Below are 20,168 nucleotides of genomic sequence, written 5' to 3' on the forward strand. Positions count from 1 at the left end.
GATTTCTAACAAAAAGGTTAAAACTGAATTCTGCAACCATGCAAATGAGCACAGGCCTCCTCTATGGCCTCAGGGTCCTGGAACAAAACAGGAGCTGTTCTCAATAAAACCAAGCTGTTGAGAATAAAAATCAGAACTCAAAACAGTAAAGAGGAGCCATCAAATCTTTGTTTTCCTAAGCTGCTGAAGCTCTGAGCTCCCTAGTGAGTCATCACCAGTGTAAGTGCTAGGTGCAGGGAGGGCCACAGGAAATCTAACCAGCTATTGTTTAGACTGATTTTTTAAAAACAGAGGAGTCAAAAAGTCTTTGATATCTTGATACACATGATACCATTCTTTTTTTTTTTTTTAGAGAGTTTTTTAAAAATTTATTTGACAGAGAGAGTGAGAGAGAGAGAGAGAGAGGGAGCACATCGTGGGGGAAGGGGTCACAGAGGAAGAGGGCGAAGCAGGCTCCCTGTTGAGCAAGGAGCCCAGTGTGGGCCTGGGATCATGACCTGAGCCAAAGGCAGACGCTTAATGGACGGAGCCACCCTGGTGCCCAGATATCATTCTTCCTATTTGCTAGGATGACATGAATGGAACTATATGAAGAAAGAAAGTATTTCAGTATGTACTCGCAGTGAGGGTTTCATACCCATAGATTATACACTGCACGGAGATAGACCAAGGAAAAAGAACACATGGTCCCTAGTCGTCCAAGTTTTTATTAAGGAGTGGGGGAGAAAAAAAAGTTTATATCTATGGGATGCACACTTTCAAAGTACCTTATATGGCATAGAATGATCCAAGTACCGTTTACTAACGAGAAACCTCAAGTCCAAGGGGTTGAAGAAATTGTCCAAGACCTCACCTTTGGGAAGGGCTGGGGCAGGTATTCAAAGTCAATGTGGTCTGATTCCACAGCCAACGTTCTTACCCGGGACACCTGAACACACTATCCCTCTCAGATCTTTATCTATTTGCTATTATTTATAACTCTATGTCCATATTTACACTCACCTATAGCTGTGTCACCTGGAACTATCTATTTAATACAAAATAGTGGAAAATAAGTTAACAATCAGCACCACATGAAAAATGAATAGGACTGGGGCGCCTGGGTGGCTCAGTGGGTTGAGGCCTCTGCCTTCGGCTCAGGTCATGGTCCCAGGGTCCTGGGATCGAGCCCCGCATCAGGCTCTCTGCTCAGCAGGGAGCCTGCTTCCCTTCCTCTCTCTCTCTGCCTGCCTCTCTGCCTACTTGTGATCTCTGTCTGTCAAATAAATAAATAAAATCTTAAAAAAAAAATGAATAGGACCAAGGGAAAGATATACAGGCCACAATGTCTGGACGGTCACGACTGGAGCTTCAAATGTGGTGTTTTTGCTTCTCAGTGTCAAGAAAAGAGGAAAACATGGTCATTTCAAAGGGCACGTTGTCTACCTGGGGCAATAAGTGAAGAAAGGTTCATTTTGGAAGAGTTCGTGAAGAGGGTGAACTTGTGCAATGTCTTCACGGAAAAGAGAGAGGCAGTTTGGTGCAGAGGATATGCTCCTCATTGGGGATTCTCAAGCAGAGGCAGCTGCTGCTCTGGGACTTGGGGCAGAAGCTTTCACACTGCATCCCGGATGGCCGTGGACCCGTCTCTGGAGGGTGGTGGATCTCTGCCGAGAATTCTGCTATGGCTGCTGGGCTGCTAATGGCACTGTACTAATCGGGGTGCGCAGGGGAGAGCCTCTCAGGTGTAAGGATAACACCTGTTCTAGATAAAGGGAGTGGCAGGAGTCATTTATTCATTGGTTTCTTCTAAAAACATTCAGCATAACACCATGTGCAAAGGTAAGAAAAGTAGAGCATGTGTTATGTTGCAGAATGGATGAGAATTCAGTGTGTCCATGTGCCACACACTGTGTTAAAAGCTTCACATATGTTATTTCATTTCATCTCCACCACAAGTTTGTGAAGTAGGAATAATGCCCATCTCATAGGTCAGAAGACTTGAGCTCAGAGAGATCAAGTAACTTGCCCAAGGTAACCCAACTCTGAAATGCCAGGATGGAGTGCCAGACAGGTGCTGTCTGTCCCTACCCAGCCTATTTCCGCTCTCCATTTTCAAAGACAACCCCCCCACCCCACTTGAACAACTCCAGGGGGCAACATTCCCATTTAATTCTATGTAAATGGTTCTCCTGGACCTCAACTGGGGAGGGAAATCAAAATGGCTTTGATGAAAGCATACACTCTCAAGGGGTTTTTAGCCTGATTGTAGAATAAAGACAAGTATGTGCACATTTCCTAAAAACAATATAAAATACCAAAAGAGGAGAACAGAGGTTGGGGGATTCTTATGCTGGGATTGAAGGCATGGCATCTGGGAAGGTGTAGAAGCAGCAGCATTTGAACTGAGCTGAGAAGGATGGCTACAATTACAACAGATATTATGGTGTGGGAGAGATACTTTCTTGGAGAGACAGTGGGATGTTCTGTAAGGCCTTTCCAAGGACTTGAGATTAGCACAATTCTGCTGGAAAAGGTCACACTAGTGGCATCATGGAGGCATGAATTCAGTTTAAGGGACAGCAATGGACAGATGTGAAATCCAAGTACACACCTTGACTGATATCTCTCCAGTTCTGTGTATGCCTCATCTTCTAAATCAGGGAATCCAGAACTGCTTAACAGAGTGACACTAGCATGTGAAGTCCCATCTAGTGCTCTAGTAACTTCAGTAACTCAGAAAATTAGGAGGAATTTTAAAGGAGGAGGCAGTGGAATCAGGTTTCAGGACCTAACACTCCTCTTTTCTCCTCCCTATTCCACCTTCCATTCACTCCATCTTTGAAACATCAGACCTTTCCCTCCCAATGTCTTGGCAGTGCCAGTTTGGGGAAATAAAGGAATTAGTTTTGTAGCTCCAAGAGTCCAACTTGGAGAGAAGGAGAACGTGCTTGGCCCATAGATAAGACATCTCTGACTCCTTCTGCCTGGCTCTCGAGCGTTCCTACGCATCCCCATAGCTCTCCGATGCCTTCAAGAGAAATGCGTAATTTGGATTTGGGTGTGACAACCTGCACATGTACCACAAACAGTCGAAGAAGGAAGAGAAAGGAAAGTGACCTCAACTGCCACTAGGCTGGGGCCTTGGGGACATGAAGAAACGTGCTCCACAGAGCTGACTGCCATCTCAGAAGGGACTTGTCCTGTGTCTGGAAATGGGTTCCATAGATCTTACTGCTGTGTAGGAAGAGATTTAAACTGCCCGGAAGTTCTGACCTCTGCTCCCATGCTGCCTATAGGGATGAGGTGGAGCTGTTGCCAACCCCCACCCCTACCCACTGTGACATGCAGCCCCGCCCCGCCCCGCCGGAGAGGACAGGTCTGGTGATAGGTGGAGAACTCAATCAGCAAAGAGATAACATTTTCTGAAAGTTCTGACATTCAGTTGGAAATCTCAGTGGGAACTGAAGAAATATCAGTTGGGAAGAGAAGGGTGAGTTCAGAGGCCATCATCAAAAACTGGGATGCCTTGTGTGTAAAGAGAATAGGAAAAATGAAGGGGAGCGATGAAAGGGGAAGGAGGTGTGAGAAGGAATTAAAAAGGGAAAGCCAAAAAGCTTTAGAGGAAAGAGAAAAAGGAGAGAAGCTGAAACATGAAAGGAGAGGGGAGTGTGGAACTCTACTTTTCTTAGATTAGTTTCAGTTCTGAACTTCAGTTTTGGGGCAGTGATTAGGAGACACCGTCCCTGGGAGCCCAACATTTGTTTTTTCTGGCTGGTAGTTGTATCCTGCTCTCCACCCCTCTGTTTTTTTTTTATTATTATTTTTATTTTTTAATTTTATAAACATATATTTTTATCCCCAGGGGTACAGGTCTACGAATCGCCAGGTTTACACACTTCACAGCACTCACCATAGCACATACCCTCCCCAATATCCATAACCCCACCCCCTCTCTCCCAAGCCCCTCCCCCCATCAAACCTGAGTTTGTTTTGTGAGATTAAGAGTCACTTATGGTTTGTCTCCCTCCCAATCCCATCTTGTTTCATTTACTCTTCTCCTACCCCCTCAACCCCCCATGTTGCATCTCCTCTCCCTCATATCAGGGAGATCATATGATAGTTGTCTTTCTCCGATTGACTTATTTCGCTAAGCATGATACCCTCTAGTTCCATCCACGTCGTCGCAAATGGCAAGATTTCATTTCTTTTGATGGCTGCATAGTATTCCATTGTGTATATATACCACATCTTCTTTATCCATTCATCTGTTGATGGACATCTAGGTTCTTTCCATAGTTTGGCTATTGTAGACATTGCTGCTATAAACATTCGGGTGCACGTGCTCCTTCGGGGCACTACATTTGTATCTTTAGGGTAAATACCCAGCAGTGCAATTGCAGGGTCATAGGGTAGTTCTATTTTCAACATTTTGAGGAACCTCCATGCTGTTTTCCAGAGTGGTTGCACCAGCTTGCATTCCCACCAACAGTGTAGGAGGGTTCCCCTTTCTCCGCATCCTCGCCAGCATCTGTCATTTCCTGACTTGTTCATTTTAGCCATTCTGACTGGTGTGAGGTGATATCTCATGGTGGTTTTGATTTGTATTTCCCTGATGCCGAGTGATATGGAGCACTTTTTCATGTGTCTGTTGGCCATCTGGATGTCTTCTTTGCAGAAATGTCTGTTCATGTCCTCTGCCCATTTCTTGATTGGATTCTTTGTTCTTTGGGTGTTGAGTTTGCTAAGTTCTTTATAGATTTTGGACACTAGCCCTTTATCTGATATGTCATTTGCAAATATCTTCTCCCATTCTGTCAGTTGTCTTTTGGTTTTGTTCACTGTTTCCTTTGCTGTGCAAAAGCTTTTGATCTTGATAAAATCCCAAAAGTTCATTTTTGCCCTTGCTTCCCTTGCCTTTGGTGATGTTCCTAGGAAGATGGTGCTGCGGCTGACGTCGAAGAGGTTGCTGCCTGTGTTCTCCTCGAGGATTTTGATGGATTCCTTTCTCACATTGAGATCCTTCATCCATTTTGAGTCTATTTTCGTGTGTGGTGTAAGGAAATGATCCAGTTTCATTTTTCTGCATGTGGCTGTCCAATTTTCCCAACACCATTTATTGAAGAGGCTGTCTTTGTTCCATTGGACATTCTTTCCTGCTTTGTCGAAGATGAGTTGACCATAGAGTCGAGGGTCCATTTCTGGGCTCTCTATTCTGTTCCATTGATCTATGTGTCTGTTTTTGTGCCAGTACCATGCTGTCTTGATGATGACAGCTTTGTAATAGAGCTTAAAGTCCGGAATTGTGATGCCACCAACTTTGGCTTTCTTTTTCAATATTCCTTTGGCTATTCGAGGTCTTTTCTGGTTCCATATAAATTTTAGGATTATTTGTTCCATTTCTTTGAAAAAAATGGATGGTACTTTGATAGGAATTGCATTAAATGTGTAGATTGCTTTAGGTAGCATAGACATTTTCACAATATTTATTCTTCCAATCCAGGAGCATGGAACATTTTTCCATTTCTTTGTGTCTTCCTCAATTTCTTTCATGAGTACTTTATAGTTTTCTGTGTATAGATTCTTAGTCTCTTTGGTTAGGTTTATTCCTAGGTATCTTATAGTTTTGGGTGCAATTGTAAATGGGATGGACTCCTTAATTTCTCTTTCTTCTGTCTTGTTGTTGGTGTAGAGAAATGCAACTGATTTCTGTGCATTGATTTTATATCCTGACACTTTACTGAATTCCTGTACAAGTTCTAGCAGTTTTGGAGTGGAGTCTTTTGGGTTTTCCACATATAGTATCATATCCTCTGCGAAGAGTGATAGTTTGACTTCTTCTTTGCCGATTTGGATGCCTTTAATTTCCTTTTGTTGTCTGATTGCTGAGGCTAGGACTTCTAGTACTATGTTGAATAGCAGTGGTGATAACGGACATCCCTGCCGTGTTCCTGACCTTAGCGGAAAAGCTTTCAGTTTTTCTCCATTGAGAATGATATTTGCGGTGGGTTTTTCATAGATGGCTTTGATAATATTGAGGTATGTGCCGTCTATCCCTACACTTTTTTTTAAAAAAGATTTTATTTATTTATTTGACAGAGAGATCACAAGCAGGCAGAGAGGCAGGCAGAGAGAGAGGAGGAAGCAGGCTCCCTGCTGAGCAGAGTGCCCGATGCGGGGCTCGATCCCAGGACTCTGAGATCATGACCTGAGCCGAAGGCAGCGGCTTAACCCACTGAGCCACCCAGGCGCCCCTATCCCTACACGTTGAAGAGTTTTGATCAGGAAGGGATGCTGTACTTTGTCAAATGCTTTTTCAGCATCTATGGAGAGTATCATATGGTTCTTGTTCTTTCTTTTATTGATGTGTTGTATCACATTGATTGATTTGCGGATGTTGAACCAACCTTGCAGCCCTGGAATAAATCCCACTTGGTCGTGGTGAATAATCCTTTTAATGTACTGTTGAATCCTATTGGCTAGTATTTTGGTGAGAATTTTTGCATCTGTGTTCATCAAGGATATTGGTCTGTAGTTCTCTTTTTTGTTGGGATCCTTGTCTGGTTTTGGGATCAAGGTGATGCTGGCCTCATAAAATGAGTTTGGAAGTTTTCCTTCCATTTCTATTTTTTGGAACAGTTTCAGGAGAATAGGAATTAGTTCTTCTTTAAATGTTTGGTAGAATTCCCCCGGGAAGCCGTCTGGCCCTGGGCTTTTGTTTGTTTGGAGATTTTTGATGACTGTTTCAATCTCCTTACTGATTATGGGTCTGTTCAGGCTTTCTGTTTCTTCCTGGTTCAGTTTGTGATAGTTTATATGTCTCTAGGAATGCATCCATTTCTTCCAGATTGTCAAATTTGTTGGCGTAGAGTTGCTCATAGTATGTTCTTATAATTGTCTGTATTTCTTTGGTGTTCGTTGTGATCTCTCCTCTTTCATTCATGATTTTATTTATTTGGGTCCTTTCTCTTTTCTTTTTGATAAGTCTGGCCAGGGGTTTATCAATCTTATTAATTCTTTCAAAGAACCAGCTCCTAGTTTCGTTGATTTGTTCTATTGTTTTTTTGGTTTCTATTTCATTGATTTCTGCTCTGATCTTTATGATTTCTCTTCTCCTGCTGGGTTTAGGGTTTCTTTCTTGTTCTTTCTCCAGCTCCTTTAGGTGTAGGGTTAGGTTGTGTACCTGAGACCTTTCTTGTTTCTTGAGTAAGGCTTGTACCGCTATATATTTTCCTCTCAGGACTGCCTTTGTTGTGTCCCACAAATTCTGAACCGTTGTGTTTTCATTATCATTTGTTTCCATGAATTTTTTCAATTCTTCTTTAATTTCCTGGTTGACCCATTCATTCTTTAGAAGGATGCTGTTTAGTCTCCATGTATTTGGGTTCTTTCCAAATTTCCTCTTGTGATTGAGTTCTAGCTTCAGAGCATTGTGGTCTGAAAATATGCAGGGAATGATCCCAATCTTTTGATACCGGTTGAGACTTGATTTAGGACCAAGAATGTGATCTATTCTGGAGAATGTTCCATGTGCACTAGAGAAGAATGTGTATTCTGTTGCTTTGGGATGAAATGTTCTGAATATATCTATGATGTCCATCTGGTCCAGTGTATCATTTTTTTTTTAAAGATTTTATTTATTTATTGGACAGAAAGAGATCACAAGTAGGCAGAGAGGCAGGCAGAGAGAGAGGAGGAAGCAGGCTCTCTGCTGACCAGAGAGCCCGATACGGGGCTCGATCCCAGGACCCTGGGATCATGACCTGAGCCCAAGGCAGAGGCTTTAACCCTCTGAGCCACCCAGGTGCCCCTCCAGTGTGTCATTTAAGGCCTTTATTTCCTTGTTGATCTTTTGCTTGGATGATCTGTCCATTTCAGTGAGGGGAGTGTTAAAATCCCCTACTATTATTGTATTCTTGTCGATGTGTTTCTTTGATTTTGTTATTAATTGGTTTATATAGTTGGCTGCTCCCACGTTAGGGGCATAGATATTTAAAATTGTTACATCTTCTTGTTGGACAGTTCCTTTGAGTATGATATAGTGTCCTTCCTCATCTCTTATTATAGTCTTGGGCTTAAAATCTAATTGATCTGATATAAGGATTGCCACTCCTGCTTTCTTCTGATGTCCATTAGCATGGTAAATTCTTTTCCACCCCCTCACTTTAAACCTGGAGGTGTCTTCGGGTTTAAGATGAGTTTCTTGTAGGCAACATATAGATGGGTTTCATTTTTTTATCCATTCTGATACCCTGTGTCTTTTGATTGGGGCATTTAGCCCGTTAACATTCAGGGTAAGTATTGAGAGATATGAATTTAGTGCCATTGTATTGCCTGTAAGGTGACTGTTATTGTATATTGTCTCTGTTTCTTTCTGATCTACTACTTTTAGGGTCTCTCTTTGCTTAGAGGACCCCTTTCAATATTTCCTGTAGAGCTGGTTTGGTATTTGCAAATTCTTTCAGTTTTTGTTTGTCCTGGAAGCTTTTTTCAATGATAGCCTAGCTGGATATAGTATTCTTGGCTGCATGTTTTTCTCATTTAGTACTCTGAATATATCATGCCAGCTCTTTCTGGCCTGCCAGGTCTCTGTGGATAAGTCTGCTGCCAATCTAATATTTTTACCATTGTACGTTACAGACTTCTTTTCCCGGGCTGCTTTCAGGATCTTTTCTCTGTCACTAAGACTTGTAAATTTTACTATTAGGTGACGGGGTGTGGACCTATTCTTATTGATTTTGAGGGGGGTTCTCTGAACCTCCTGGATTTTGATGCTTGTTCCCTTTGCCATATTGGGGAAATTCTCTCCAATAATTCTCTCCAACATACCTTCTGCTCCCCTCTCTGTTTCCTCTTCTTCTGGAATCCCAATTATTCTAATGTTGTTTCGTCTTAGGGTGTCACTTATCTCTCGAATTCTCCCCTCGTGGTCCAGTAGCTGTTTGTCCCTCTTTTGCTCAGCTTCTTTATTCTCTGTCATTTGGTCTTCTATATCGCTAATTCTTTCTTCTGCCTCATTTATCCTAGCAGTGAGAGCCTCCATTTTTGATTGCACCTCATTAATAGCTTTTTTGATTTCAACTTGGTTAGATTTTAGTTCTTTTATTTCTCCAGAAAGGGATTTTATATCTCCCGAGAGGTTGCTTTAATATCTTCCATGCCTTTTTCAAGCCTGGCTAGAACCTTGAGAATCATCATTCTGAACTCTAGATCTGACATATTACAAATGTCTGTATTGATTAGGTCCCTAGCCTTTGGTACTGCTTCTTGTTCTTTTTTTTGTTGTGAATTTTTCCGCCTTGTCATTTTGTCCAGATAAGAGTATATGAAGGAGCAAGTAAAATACTAAAAGGGTGGCAACAACCCCAGGAAAATATGCTTTAGCCAAATCAGAAGAGATCCCAAATCGTGGGGGGGGGGGAGAAAGGGGATAAAAAGGGGTTCAGAAAGAAAAAAGAAAAAAAAAGAAACTATTAAAAAAAGAAAGCCGATAAAGAAAAAAATATAAAAAGAGGAAAAAAAAATATATATATATTAGATAAACTTTTTAAAAAACGTTAAAAAAGAAAACGGTGAAAGTTAAAAAAATTTAGCAGAAGAAGAGAAAAAGAAAAAAAAATTGAAAAAGAAAAAAAAATTAAATTAACTGCAAGGCTAAAAAATCATGGGGAGAAAGTCATGAGTTCCGTGCTTTGCTTTCTTCTCCTCTGGAATTCTGCCACTCTCCTTGATATTGAAACTGCACTCCTTGGTAGGTGAACTTGGTCCTGGCTGGGTTTCCCGTTGATCTTCTGGGGGAGGGGCCTGTTGTAGTGATTCTCAAGCGTCTTTGCCCCAGGCGGAGTTGCACCGCCCTTACCCGGGGCCAGGCTGAGTAATCCGCTCGGGTTTGCTGGGTTTGCTTTTGGGAGCTTTTGTTCCCTGAGCGCTTTCCGTAGAGTTCCGGAAAATGGGAATGAAGATGGCGGCCTCCCGGTCTCCGGCCCGGAGGAGCCGAGAGCCCGGGGCCCCACTCCTCAGTGCGCCCTCAGAGAACAGCGCCCAATGACTCCCGTCACCCTGGCCTCCGGCCGCGCTCTGAGCTGACCGAGCCTGCGACCGGTTCAAGGCAACCCCCTAGCTGAGAGTCACTCCTCGGCTCTGTCTCTGTAGCCGGCTTCCCCGTTCTAATACCGGTAAGCTCTTCGACACTCAGACACCCCCGATCCTTCTGCGACCCTGCGGGACCTGAGGCCGTGCTGACCCCGCCCGGGCTTCACCCCAGTTAAGCCTCTGGAGCGATGTCCCTCAGCGGAACAGACTTTTAAAAGTCCTGATTTTGTGCTCTGTTGCTCCGCCGCTCGCCGGGAGCCGGCCCCTCCCCCCGCGGTCTATCTTCCAGTCGCTTTGGATTCACTTCTCCGCCAGTCCTACCTTTCAGATAGTGGTTGATTTTCTGTTTCTAGAATTGCTGTTCTTCTTCTCTTCAATCTCCCGTTGGATTTGTAGGTGTTTGCAATCTTTAGATAAGCTATTTAGCTGATCTCCCGATACCCGAAGTAGTCTCAGCCTGCTACTTCTCCGCCATCTTGACTCCTCCTCCCCTCCACCCCTCTGTTTTTGCTGCTATTTTAGAATCGACTCAGCCTGTGACATCTAGAGTTTGTTAGAACACCAATGGCAATAGACCTAGAAATCAGGCAGCCAGCTTTATAGGACTCTCTGGCTCTTCTCTATTATGTTTTTTCCCCTAAGTTTCCCTGGAGATCTGGGTTAGAAATGAACTCTCAGTGCATTTGCCATAGACATAAGCTTGAGTGCCCTTAGTGTATCACCTGTGACCAGACAAATGGCAGCCCAGGAATGGAAAAGGTAGCCAAAGTGTGAAAAACTGTGAAAATAAGATTTTTGTACTCCAGTGGGATTCACTTATGCAATTTTAAGTTAAAACACAATCTGGATTACTGGAATTTAGTAAAACACTGCAGTTGATGCTGGAAAGCAGAAGGGTTTAGGAGGCATGGGTCTCTTCTCAGCTCTGTCTTTCCTGGTCAAACTTTTGCCTGCTCCCTCCTGGGCCAGTGTAGGGCAATGTTACTATGTTGGACATTAGGGGCGACGTTTCCATAATAAACGTGTGTGTTAATATTTTAGGAAACCACAATGGAAGGAGCTGGACTGGACCCACTGGATAATGTGTAAGAAATGAGGATGATAAAGTTCAGTAGAGGAGTTCATTATCTCCCCATGTCCCGGGACCCTTCCTGCAGAGAAAAGACCCTAGTTTCTAATCTTTGAACTTCCTCATACCAAGCATGGTGGGATTTTCAGAAATAGCTAAGACCTCAAAAAAGCAAGTCAGTCTTATTTGGAGAAAAGATCCACTCCCTCCCCTGGCCCCCATCCAGCCGGTAGACCTACTTGACTAGCATAGAAAACACGCAGCATAAACTTCTCAGGAGACTGTAACAGAAGGGACTAGAGATATCCCCTCACCCTGGCAGATCTTTAAATGCTTCATAGCTGTAGCTTGGATTCTGCATACCCCCTAAAATTTTTTAAAAAAATAAGTAACTTGGAGCATAATTGTTCTTATGAAAAAAAAAAAAGTCTTCTGCTTTATAAAAGGTTTGTGTTTTAATGGGTTCCATTTATAATATTTAAAATTAAAATGTGATTTGAGGGGAACCTGGCTGGCTCAATATCAGTCAAGCCTCTGCCTTCAGCTCAGGTTGTGATCCCAGGGTCCTGGGATCAAGTCCCGCATTAGGCTCCCTGCACAGCAGGGAGTCTGCTTCTCTCCCTCTGCTCCCCTGCTCCTGCTCTCTTGATTGCTCTCTCTCTACATCTCAAATAAATAAGTAATAAAATCTTTAAAAATTTTTTTAAAAAATGTGACTTGACTCCAGGAATTTATTCCATGCAAAACACTACAGAATCAATTTATCATGGCAAATTATAACATTGGGCTGCTTAGACATAGTAACAGCAGAAGATGGGGGAATGAATCATGAGATTACCAGTGGAAATCTTCTTAGGGCTCCCCTGTTTTCCTGTCCTGAGCTCAGTAAGAAAGATGATTTTCCTGTAGGCAGGAGATGATGGAAATACCGAAATTAGAAGTCACAAAACAAAACCTTGACTACCTGAACTCAGACCTTGAAAATGACCTGCAGAGACTGGACGAAGCAAATCAAGTTCTTCTCAGAAAAATTCAAGAGAAGGAAGAAGCTATTCAAAGGTCAGCTTTGCAGTTGGTGAGGGAAGGGCTTCTCCTCAACAGAATGCCCTTTGGAATAAAGAGAAGGTGGGAGGAAGATTTCCTTTTTTGTTGATAAATCTTGGTGTATGAAATTCTGAAGCATGAACTGTGATGCCCCCAGAGGCTTTATGTATAGATTTTGGCATTAAATTTCCACGAGGCTGACGTTGTATTGCCAATGCATTTGGGACTCAGTCTGGCCCCCCAAGACCTTGGCTTCCTAAGCTAGGGCACTGACAGCTTCCTTATGACTAATCCACATCTGGTGTCTGTATTTTTTAGTCTGGAAGGAGAGATTGTCCTGTCACTAGGACAAGCCAGCGAGAGGGAGGAGTTGAACCATATCAAATCTGAGGAGGAGGAGACCTTGAGGAACCTGGAATCAGAGACAGTCAAGTTGGTAAGAAGGTGTCTAGAAAAGGACTGTGTGATGCATTTGGCTTCTCTGCTGCTGCTCTCTCATTCCCTGGGGATCATCATCCATGGTCCTTGCTATGTCTGGAGAAATCAGATGAGAGTGCTCTGAGAAAGAAGCACTTGTCATGGGGGCCCCGTGCCTGGGCTCCCTTCCCATTTCCTCTGTGTGGGGCCAGAGTGTCCTTCTCTCCCTCAGCACACTTATCTGCAGACCATATTTTAGAGACCCAGGGAGAGGGAAAGTACAGAAGCAGAGCAGATGTATCACCCTTTACTTCTTCTTTTCCACAGGAAAAAAGTAACAAGATTCTGAGCAGGAATGTGGTAGAGCTTCAGAAGAAGGTAAGGGGGCCATCTTTGCTGAAGGCTCATTTCTTAGGAATCTTGACAAAGTCATCTGAACTCCAGAACCCTCTAGTCAGAAAGACCTAAGAAGGGGGTGCCTGGGTGGCTCAGTCGGTTAGGCATTTGCCTTTAGCTCGGGTCATGATTCTAGGGTCCTGGGATTGAGCCCCACATCAGGCTCCCTGCTGCGTGGGGAACCTGCTTCTCCCTCTCCTTCTGTCTGCCTCTCCCCCTACTTGTTCTCTCTTTCTCTCTCTCTCAAATAAATAAATAAATAAAATATTTAAAAACAAAAATATTTAAAAAAAGAAAGACCCAAGAAGGAGCAATTGGCTAAACAGATGTGCTCCGTCCCCTCTGCCACTCACTGCAACTATTAGGATGAACACCCCATTTGTTTCCTGTGATTACAGATCTACTGAGAGACCTAAGGGACTAACTATGGGAGAAAAGATTTTTCCCTTCCTGCCCCAGCCGTTCTGTGCCTTCCTCCTTGCTCCCTGGGCAGTTGTTTTCATGGCCCATGGGAGCAAAAAGATCTATCCAGCCAGCCCAGAGTCAGGCAGCTCCCATGAGCACACTTTTCTATCAAGTTTCTACCTGGGATCTAAGTTCATTAACCACCACCATTCCATAGCCGTGCAACCCCAAATTCTGCCACGATCGTAGCTTTTTATCTCTGTGCCTCACTCAGTTCACGGTTTGGGGGATTTCAGATTTCAAGGAGATATAAGAAGGATGACCTTAATAAAGAAACCCTGAAGCCGATGTTGGCAGAACTGAAGGTGAGTAGAAGAGCAAAACTAGAGATTTTCTGTGAGATGTGTGTCAAGTCTAAGTTCAGGGGGAACTGCTTTCAAGGACTCTCCCAGGTGAGGTATGTCTGTGTGTTTCTCAGAGGAGAGCCAATGTCTTTTGTTGCCTCTCCTTTACCTCATGGCCTGTGGGGCATTCATAACATGACAAGTCAAGTAACCGCAGAGGTCACTTCAATGTCATCAAAGTAGGGGGGATTGCTCAAGACCTCATCACCCATCAGTCACTAGAACACACATGCTGAAGGCACATCAGGACCCACCAAGAAGCTTAGGGTCTGAATGATACAATGCGGATAATCAGGTAGGATGAGAATACAAACTTCCATAATTACACAGAGATGTGTCAATAAGCTTACCTCATTTTCCAAACCCATGGCTTCTAGTCCAAAAATAGCCAGTTCTATTTTTAAAATGCAGTTTATGTTTTTCTTCTATGAGAAGGTAGATCCAATGAGGGTGAGAGATTTTGTCTATGTTGGTCATTCCTATTTCCCCAGTACCTGGAACAGTGCCTGGCAATAGTAGATGCTCAATATTTGTTGAATCAATGAATGAACGAACTGGATGCCCCATAGAGGACAGAAACCCTGCTGGCAAACTTTGTGCAGACTTATGTGAGTGCACCCTTGGGGAGATAAGAGGGAGAAAGAGGCCTATGAGCTTTGGTCAGCTGGGCTAGAAGGAGGAGGATGGTAAGGCTCAGATAAAAGGCAGTCAGATGACTGAGGCTTGAATGTCAGCTCTGCCACCATGTGACTTTTAAAGAAGTTAAAAGCTTAACTTCTTGCCTTTGTCTCCTCATCTATCAGGTAGGGCTAATGAGAGTGCCCACCCGAGGGTGAAAACATGTCCTCAATCCCTCAATACATGATAGCCATTTTTATCATGTTCTTTACTGGTCTGGAGAGAGGGTGATCATTACCCATTTGCCTTCCACAAAAGAATGCTATTAACTTTCTGCTGTCTTCCAGGGGAGACTACAAAAGTCAATAGAATCCTGCACAAGGGAAGAGAAGGAACTGCTCCAGGTAGAGGCAGTGTCTCCTCACTGAGGGTCTGTCCAAGATGTAAATGGGAGACTACCCCAAAGTCTTAGAAATAGGACCGCTGAAGGCATGGGAGGGGGGAGCAGAGCATCTGGCAGAGGAGTTTCTGATTCACATGCAGTTGAAGGGGGTATGAAAACTTGTATTACAAGTACTGGTTTTACCATTTCTTAAACACGCTTTTACCCTTAATATTCAAAATACTATTGCTGAATCCCAAACCTAAGTGCCCCGATCACCTCTCCTGATGCTTCACCTGACAAGCAAATGACAACCGAGGCAAACAATTTTGGTTTGCCTCAAAATTATACCGTACGCATGAATGACGAGATCACTGCTTTGCGATATACTTGTTTCCCCTTAAAATCAGAAGTTGCTAGGTAACCAGCCAAATGTCCAATGCACCAGTTAGGGTCCCCAGGAGCAGCCCAGGCTTGGTTCTGGTGAGACTTGTTAATTTTCTCTTCTTTTTAGATAGAAAGTGACTACCAATCTTTGCACCAGCTCTGTAAGGACCAGGCCCACTACATAAAGGTATTTTACCTGTAGGGGCAATTCAGAGAAGAGGCAGAATTTCTCCAAAGCCATGGGTTCCTTGGTTTCTCATTAGGCTAAAATCTGCCATTGGGGAAAATGACTTTTATACGGCAGCAACAACAAAACAGATGTATGTTAAGGATTTACCTTGTGCCAGGTGATGGCATGTATGGTACTTTTAAGCTCTCCACATGCAGTATGTTTCTACATTAATTTGTCCAGTAAAACTATGGGGATGATACTGTTATAAATCAAGAGGACCCTGGGGTTTAGGGGAGTTAGAGAATGTGCTCTAGGAAAGCAACAGTAAGCATCAGAGCTAGGATTTGAAAACAAGCGGAATCCAAAGCAAGAAGTCTTTTTCTTTGCATATATATCTATCTAGTCCAATATCTCCCAATTTTATTGGAACATTTCCCTACTCATGTGTGCACACTCATGCATGCACCATTTGGAGTATTAGGGTTAGTCTTAAGGAGAATCATCAATGATATCTTAATGAAAATATGAGGAAATGCTTCATTATAACAATTTTTTGTTGTCGTTTCCATGGGAAGAAATACCAGGGAATTCTGAGAAAGATGGAAAAAGAAAAAGAGGTGCTGCTTCTTGAAAAAGAATTGTAAGTTTGGAAAAATGATGTCCCTGATAGAGGGCAGTGACAGTCTGGTAGCCATCTTGGGAGGGTGCAGTGTTCTCAGACAGGTTTTTGTTTTTTTCTGGGGTTTTTGATTTTTGTTTTTTGGTAGTCCTTTCTTTAAGTGATAAAACTATTCTCTCATGCTTTCCCCTACAATTTTTTTTATTATGTTACTGTTTACACTTAGATTTGCATTCATCTGGAATGTGTTTCATCTATGGTGTGAGGTAAAGATCAAGATCGTGGTTTTCTGTGTGGAGAGCCTATCGACCCAGTGCCGTTTATTTAAGAGAACGCGCATTTTTCAGTGGTGCCTTGTTTTATAAGTCAGGTGACCATACATGTGTGAGACTTTCTGCAGTTTCAACCCAATAACAGGTTGATGTCAGGATTTTTCTTCATCGACTGTCTTTTCCCTTGAGAATGGACCACATTTTCCTGGTATCTCTGTATTTTGAACAGTTATGAGTTTTGAATGTTGAACAGTGAATGCTATCAAGAATCTGAAAAATAGGGCGCCTGGGTGGCTCAGTGGGTTAAGCTGCTGCCTTTGGCTCAGGTCATGATCTCAGGGTCCTGGGATCGAGTCCCACATCGGGCTCTCTGCTCAGCAGGAAGCCTGCTTCCCTTCCTCTCTCTCTGCCTGCCTCTCTGCCTACTTGTGATCTCTCTCTGTCAAATAAATAAATAATATCTTTAAAAAAAAAAGAATCTGAAAAATAAATCATCGATGTTGCATGACTTAGAACAGCACTTTTCATCAGCCCCACAGATTATGTTATATCATTCTGGGATCTGATTTTTTTCACGCAGATTCAAAGCCCAGAACGACTCTTTGCAAATAGTGAAACCTGGGTCAATTCTGGTAGAAACCATCCAAAGCAACATGGTAAGTGTTCCTTGTCCCACACTGGAGTTTTCCTTTATCCCTTCCTCCCGGGGGTTCTCTCTCCTTCTCTCCACATCCTTCTCCCCTTTGTAATAAACCTAGAATTAGGACATAATGAAGTTCAGTACCTTGTTCCACACTATGGTCACTAGGAAGTGGCAGAGTCAGGATTGAAACCCAGGTAGCCAGACTCCTGACTCCTGCGTGGCTCCTGGCTCCCCTGATACATTGCCTCTCTTTGACCACATGGACAGGCACAGCTGTGGCTTTTCTCATTTCCATAGGAGAAGACCATCATTAAGAAACAGAAGAGAATCTTTTGGTACAGGTAAGTGGTAGAATCTTGGTTTTTAACCAGTGTGGACCACGTTCACTCTGTAGGAGCGAGTGACTTGGTAAGGGCACAAGGAACAAGGATGAATATACACCCATGAGCCAGAAAATATCAGGCAGCCCCAGATTTTTCCCAACCCTTCTTTCCTTCCTTTCCTCAACACCAGAGTTATGTGGAACTTGGTGGTTGGAAAAAGTAGCTCTTTCTTCAAGATGAAAGCTGCAGGTTACATTTTACTTTGTATTTCCATTCTTATGGCTCTTGGTATGACCCATTTCTATTTTTCAGATCCTGAACCTAATCATCTCTGCTATACTCTTTGCTGCGGAGATGGTTCAGGGCTCATTAATTTTCTCAGGTCTTTTATAGTAGGCTGTAACACTTTAGAAAACAAAAATCACCTAAACTCTCTATGCCTTTTCTGTCTTAATTTTTTCAACAAGGGGACTAACTCTGAAATGCTTCATGTGGCACTTGAATGAAGAGCTTCAATTTATGACATTTCAATATTATTAATGACTGAAGGCCTTAGACCAGATTTCAGTGTGAAATTTTCTTGGGAGCACACTAGAAAACACACCCACACACCCACACATTTTATTGTTTAACTTGGTCTCTTTTGACACTTGATGTTTAGAAAAAACCTATCCTAATGATTTTGCCTGGATGTTCATGTCAGAGATGTCCCAATCTTATTTCAAATTCTAGAACTCCTTGCTATACTAGACCAGAAGAGGACCATTGGTCATGAGACTCATAGGTGTGACAGTCCTGAACACTTTCCAGCAGCCCTCCAAAGGTCAGCCTCATATGTAGTACCTGGAAAAATCTCCTTTGGCACCTCCAACTTTTTTCTATATGGACATCTATTCTTTCAGAGGGCTTATATGTCAGGAGAGCCATGTACAATTCCTAACCACTACATCCATCTTCTTCTGCTATCACCTATCCCCTACCCTCATCCTTTGGGTCTCCATCCCCCTATCATTTTTGTCTGAAGAAAGCAATTCAGTTATTTATGAGTGCGAGCTTCCCCTCCTACAGCTGGATCCTGGGCTGTCCCTGTCCCCCATGCTAACCAAGAATGTCTCTTTGTAGACATTTCAGGTGTCTTGTCTTCATGATCATGATCTTCATTAGGCTGCTGGGCTATGTGCTTTTCCACCTGCAGTACATAAACCCAGACCTTCTTGTGGATACCCTGCCCATGGTAATGAGCAGGGACACCTTGAAGAGGCTGAGGAAGGTCTTATTTCCCCTCCTCACTCTAGAGGTGGAAGAAGTTCTACCACATTAGTCTGAAGTAACGTGGGAGGCTCCACATGGCCCCCAGTGAAGAAGGGGGACATGGTTGTAGCCCTGAGTCGGGGATGGGCCAAGAAGGAAATAGGAGCCTTGACTTGGACATCTGACCTCTTCATTTCATTCTAGTCCCTTGCTTTCCCTTTGCAGTGTCTCTCTTTTAAATAAAGACTATGTTTGACCAGTGTTCACTGTGTCGGTCTGTGAATTTGGTCTGATTCCTGGGGCCTCATTAGACATTCACAATTTCTACCTGTCTTGAGAAAACTTCCCCTAGGACTTCCATTCTCTGCTCCATACTGAAGAAAGAGTAGAGACAAAATCCCATCTTCATTTGTAACATTCTCCACTTCCTCTGGGGTAGGTATAAAGCTATTCAGTTGAGGAATCATGAGGTGGATATAAGGCTTGCTTTCAGTCCTTCCTGAAGTTTTTTATTTTTATATTATTTATATTTTTATATTATTTTATATATTTATATTTAATTTTATATTTCACTATGTATTATTGGAGTGGATGTCCTAAAAAGTTAACCTTTTTTTTTTTTTTAATGTACACAGATGGTTACCCATTCTCAACGGAGAAGAAAATTACCCTAAAATTCAAGTGACATATAAAATATAGTGTGTAAGATCAGCAAAACTCGATTTTGCACCTAACTGTCATTCCTATCCTTCAAATCCTAATTCAAATGCCATCTCCCCCATACTGTTTCCTCTGATCCCTCCGGACCTGAGATAGCTTCACTTGCCTTCTTCCAAATGCTCCTTGCACCTTCGGCATCTCCTTCCTCCTACACATTTCTTAGGCTCTCGCTTTCTGATGACCTTTTGTCCTTTCAAAACCATCCCTGACACAGGTTTTAACTGCACTTCACTCGCACAGTAATGCCGGAAAGGCAGCGGCACACCCTATGTTTGCTTTGGCTGTAGACATGACCCTGCTCTACCTTTTCTTTTGGGGTCTGGGGAGGAGAGGGTGAAGGGTCTCAGGATGACGCCTTAAAAATTAAAAAACAAAAACAAAACAAAACAAAAAACTGGTCAACAGCGCCCTCTTGTGGCCATATAAAAGCTCTTGTGTTTCAGCAGGCTTCCCCAAAAAGGGCAGGAAAGTGATCAGTCAGTTGAAGCAAAAAGATGTATCAATTGTCACTTTTGGACAATTCCCTTTGTGAACTTTAATAAGTAAAATTGGTATTCCATAAATTCAATAAGTGAGACTCTTCCTTGGACCAGATAGGGATTTTGACACTGGGCTTATAGCAATGAACAAAACACACAAAAATCTCTGCCCAGATTCTAGGAGTAGAGGCATATAGAAATATCAGATGATATTGAGTGCTATAAAAAGTTAGGTGGGGGAGGAGGAAGGGAATAATGAGGAGCAGCAGTCACAATGCTCACTTGAAAAGGTAACATGATAGCCAAGACCTGAATGAGATGAGAAAGCCATGTGGATGGTGGGGGCTTTGGGGGGTGGGGAGGTGGTGGTGCAGCTGATAGGGAAACAGCAAGTATGTAGCCTTGACCTTGGAGTGTGCCTAATGCATTTGAAGTTCCTCTGCTGATTCCATGCTCATCTATAATAGTCTCTTCATTAAATTCTTCACTGGAATCC

General features: G+C 43.0%; 1 protein-coding gene across 1 annotated transcript; it reads left to right on the forward strand.

Moving 5' to 3' along the window:
• Positions 1 to 3,377: 3,377 nt before the first annotated feature.
• Positions 3,378 to 18,725, forward strand: LOC125104945 (transmembrane and coiled-coil domain-containing protein 5B-like). The gene is made up of 12 exons (XM_047737881.1): positions 3,378 to 3,472; positions 11,113 to 11,156; positions 12,050 to 12,199; positions 12,503 to 12,620; positions 12,929 to 12,979; positions 13,699 to 13,767; positions 14,772 to 14,828; positions 15,321 to 15,380; positions 15,941 to 16,005; positions 16,837 to 16,912; positions 17,197 to 17,240; positions 18,345 to 18,725. The coding sequence occupies exons 2-12, from the start codon at positions 11,122 to 11,124 to the stop codon at positions 18,541 to 18,543; spliced, it is 924 nt and encodes a 307-aa protein (XP_047593837.1). The 5' UTR covers positions 3,378 to 3,472; positions 11,113 to 11,121; the 3' UTR covers positions 18,544 to 18,725.
• The last annotated feature ends 1,443 nt before the right edge of the window (positions 18,726 to 20,168 follow it).

Source organism: Lutra lutra, chromosome 7 (genome assembly GCF_902655055.1).
Source record: "Lutra lutra chromosome 7, mLutLut1.2, whole genome shotgun sequence".
NCBI lineage: Eukaryota > Metazoa > Chordata > Mammalia > Carnivora > Mustelidae > Lutra > Lutra lutra.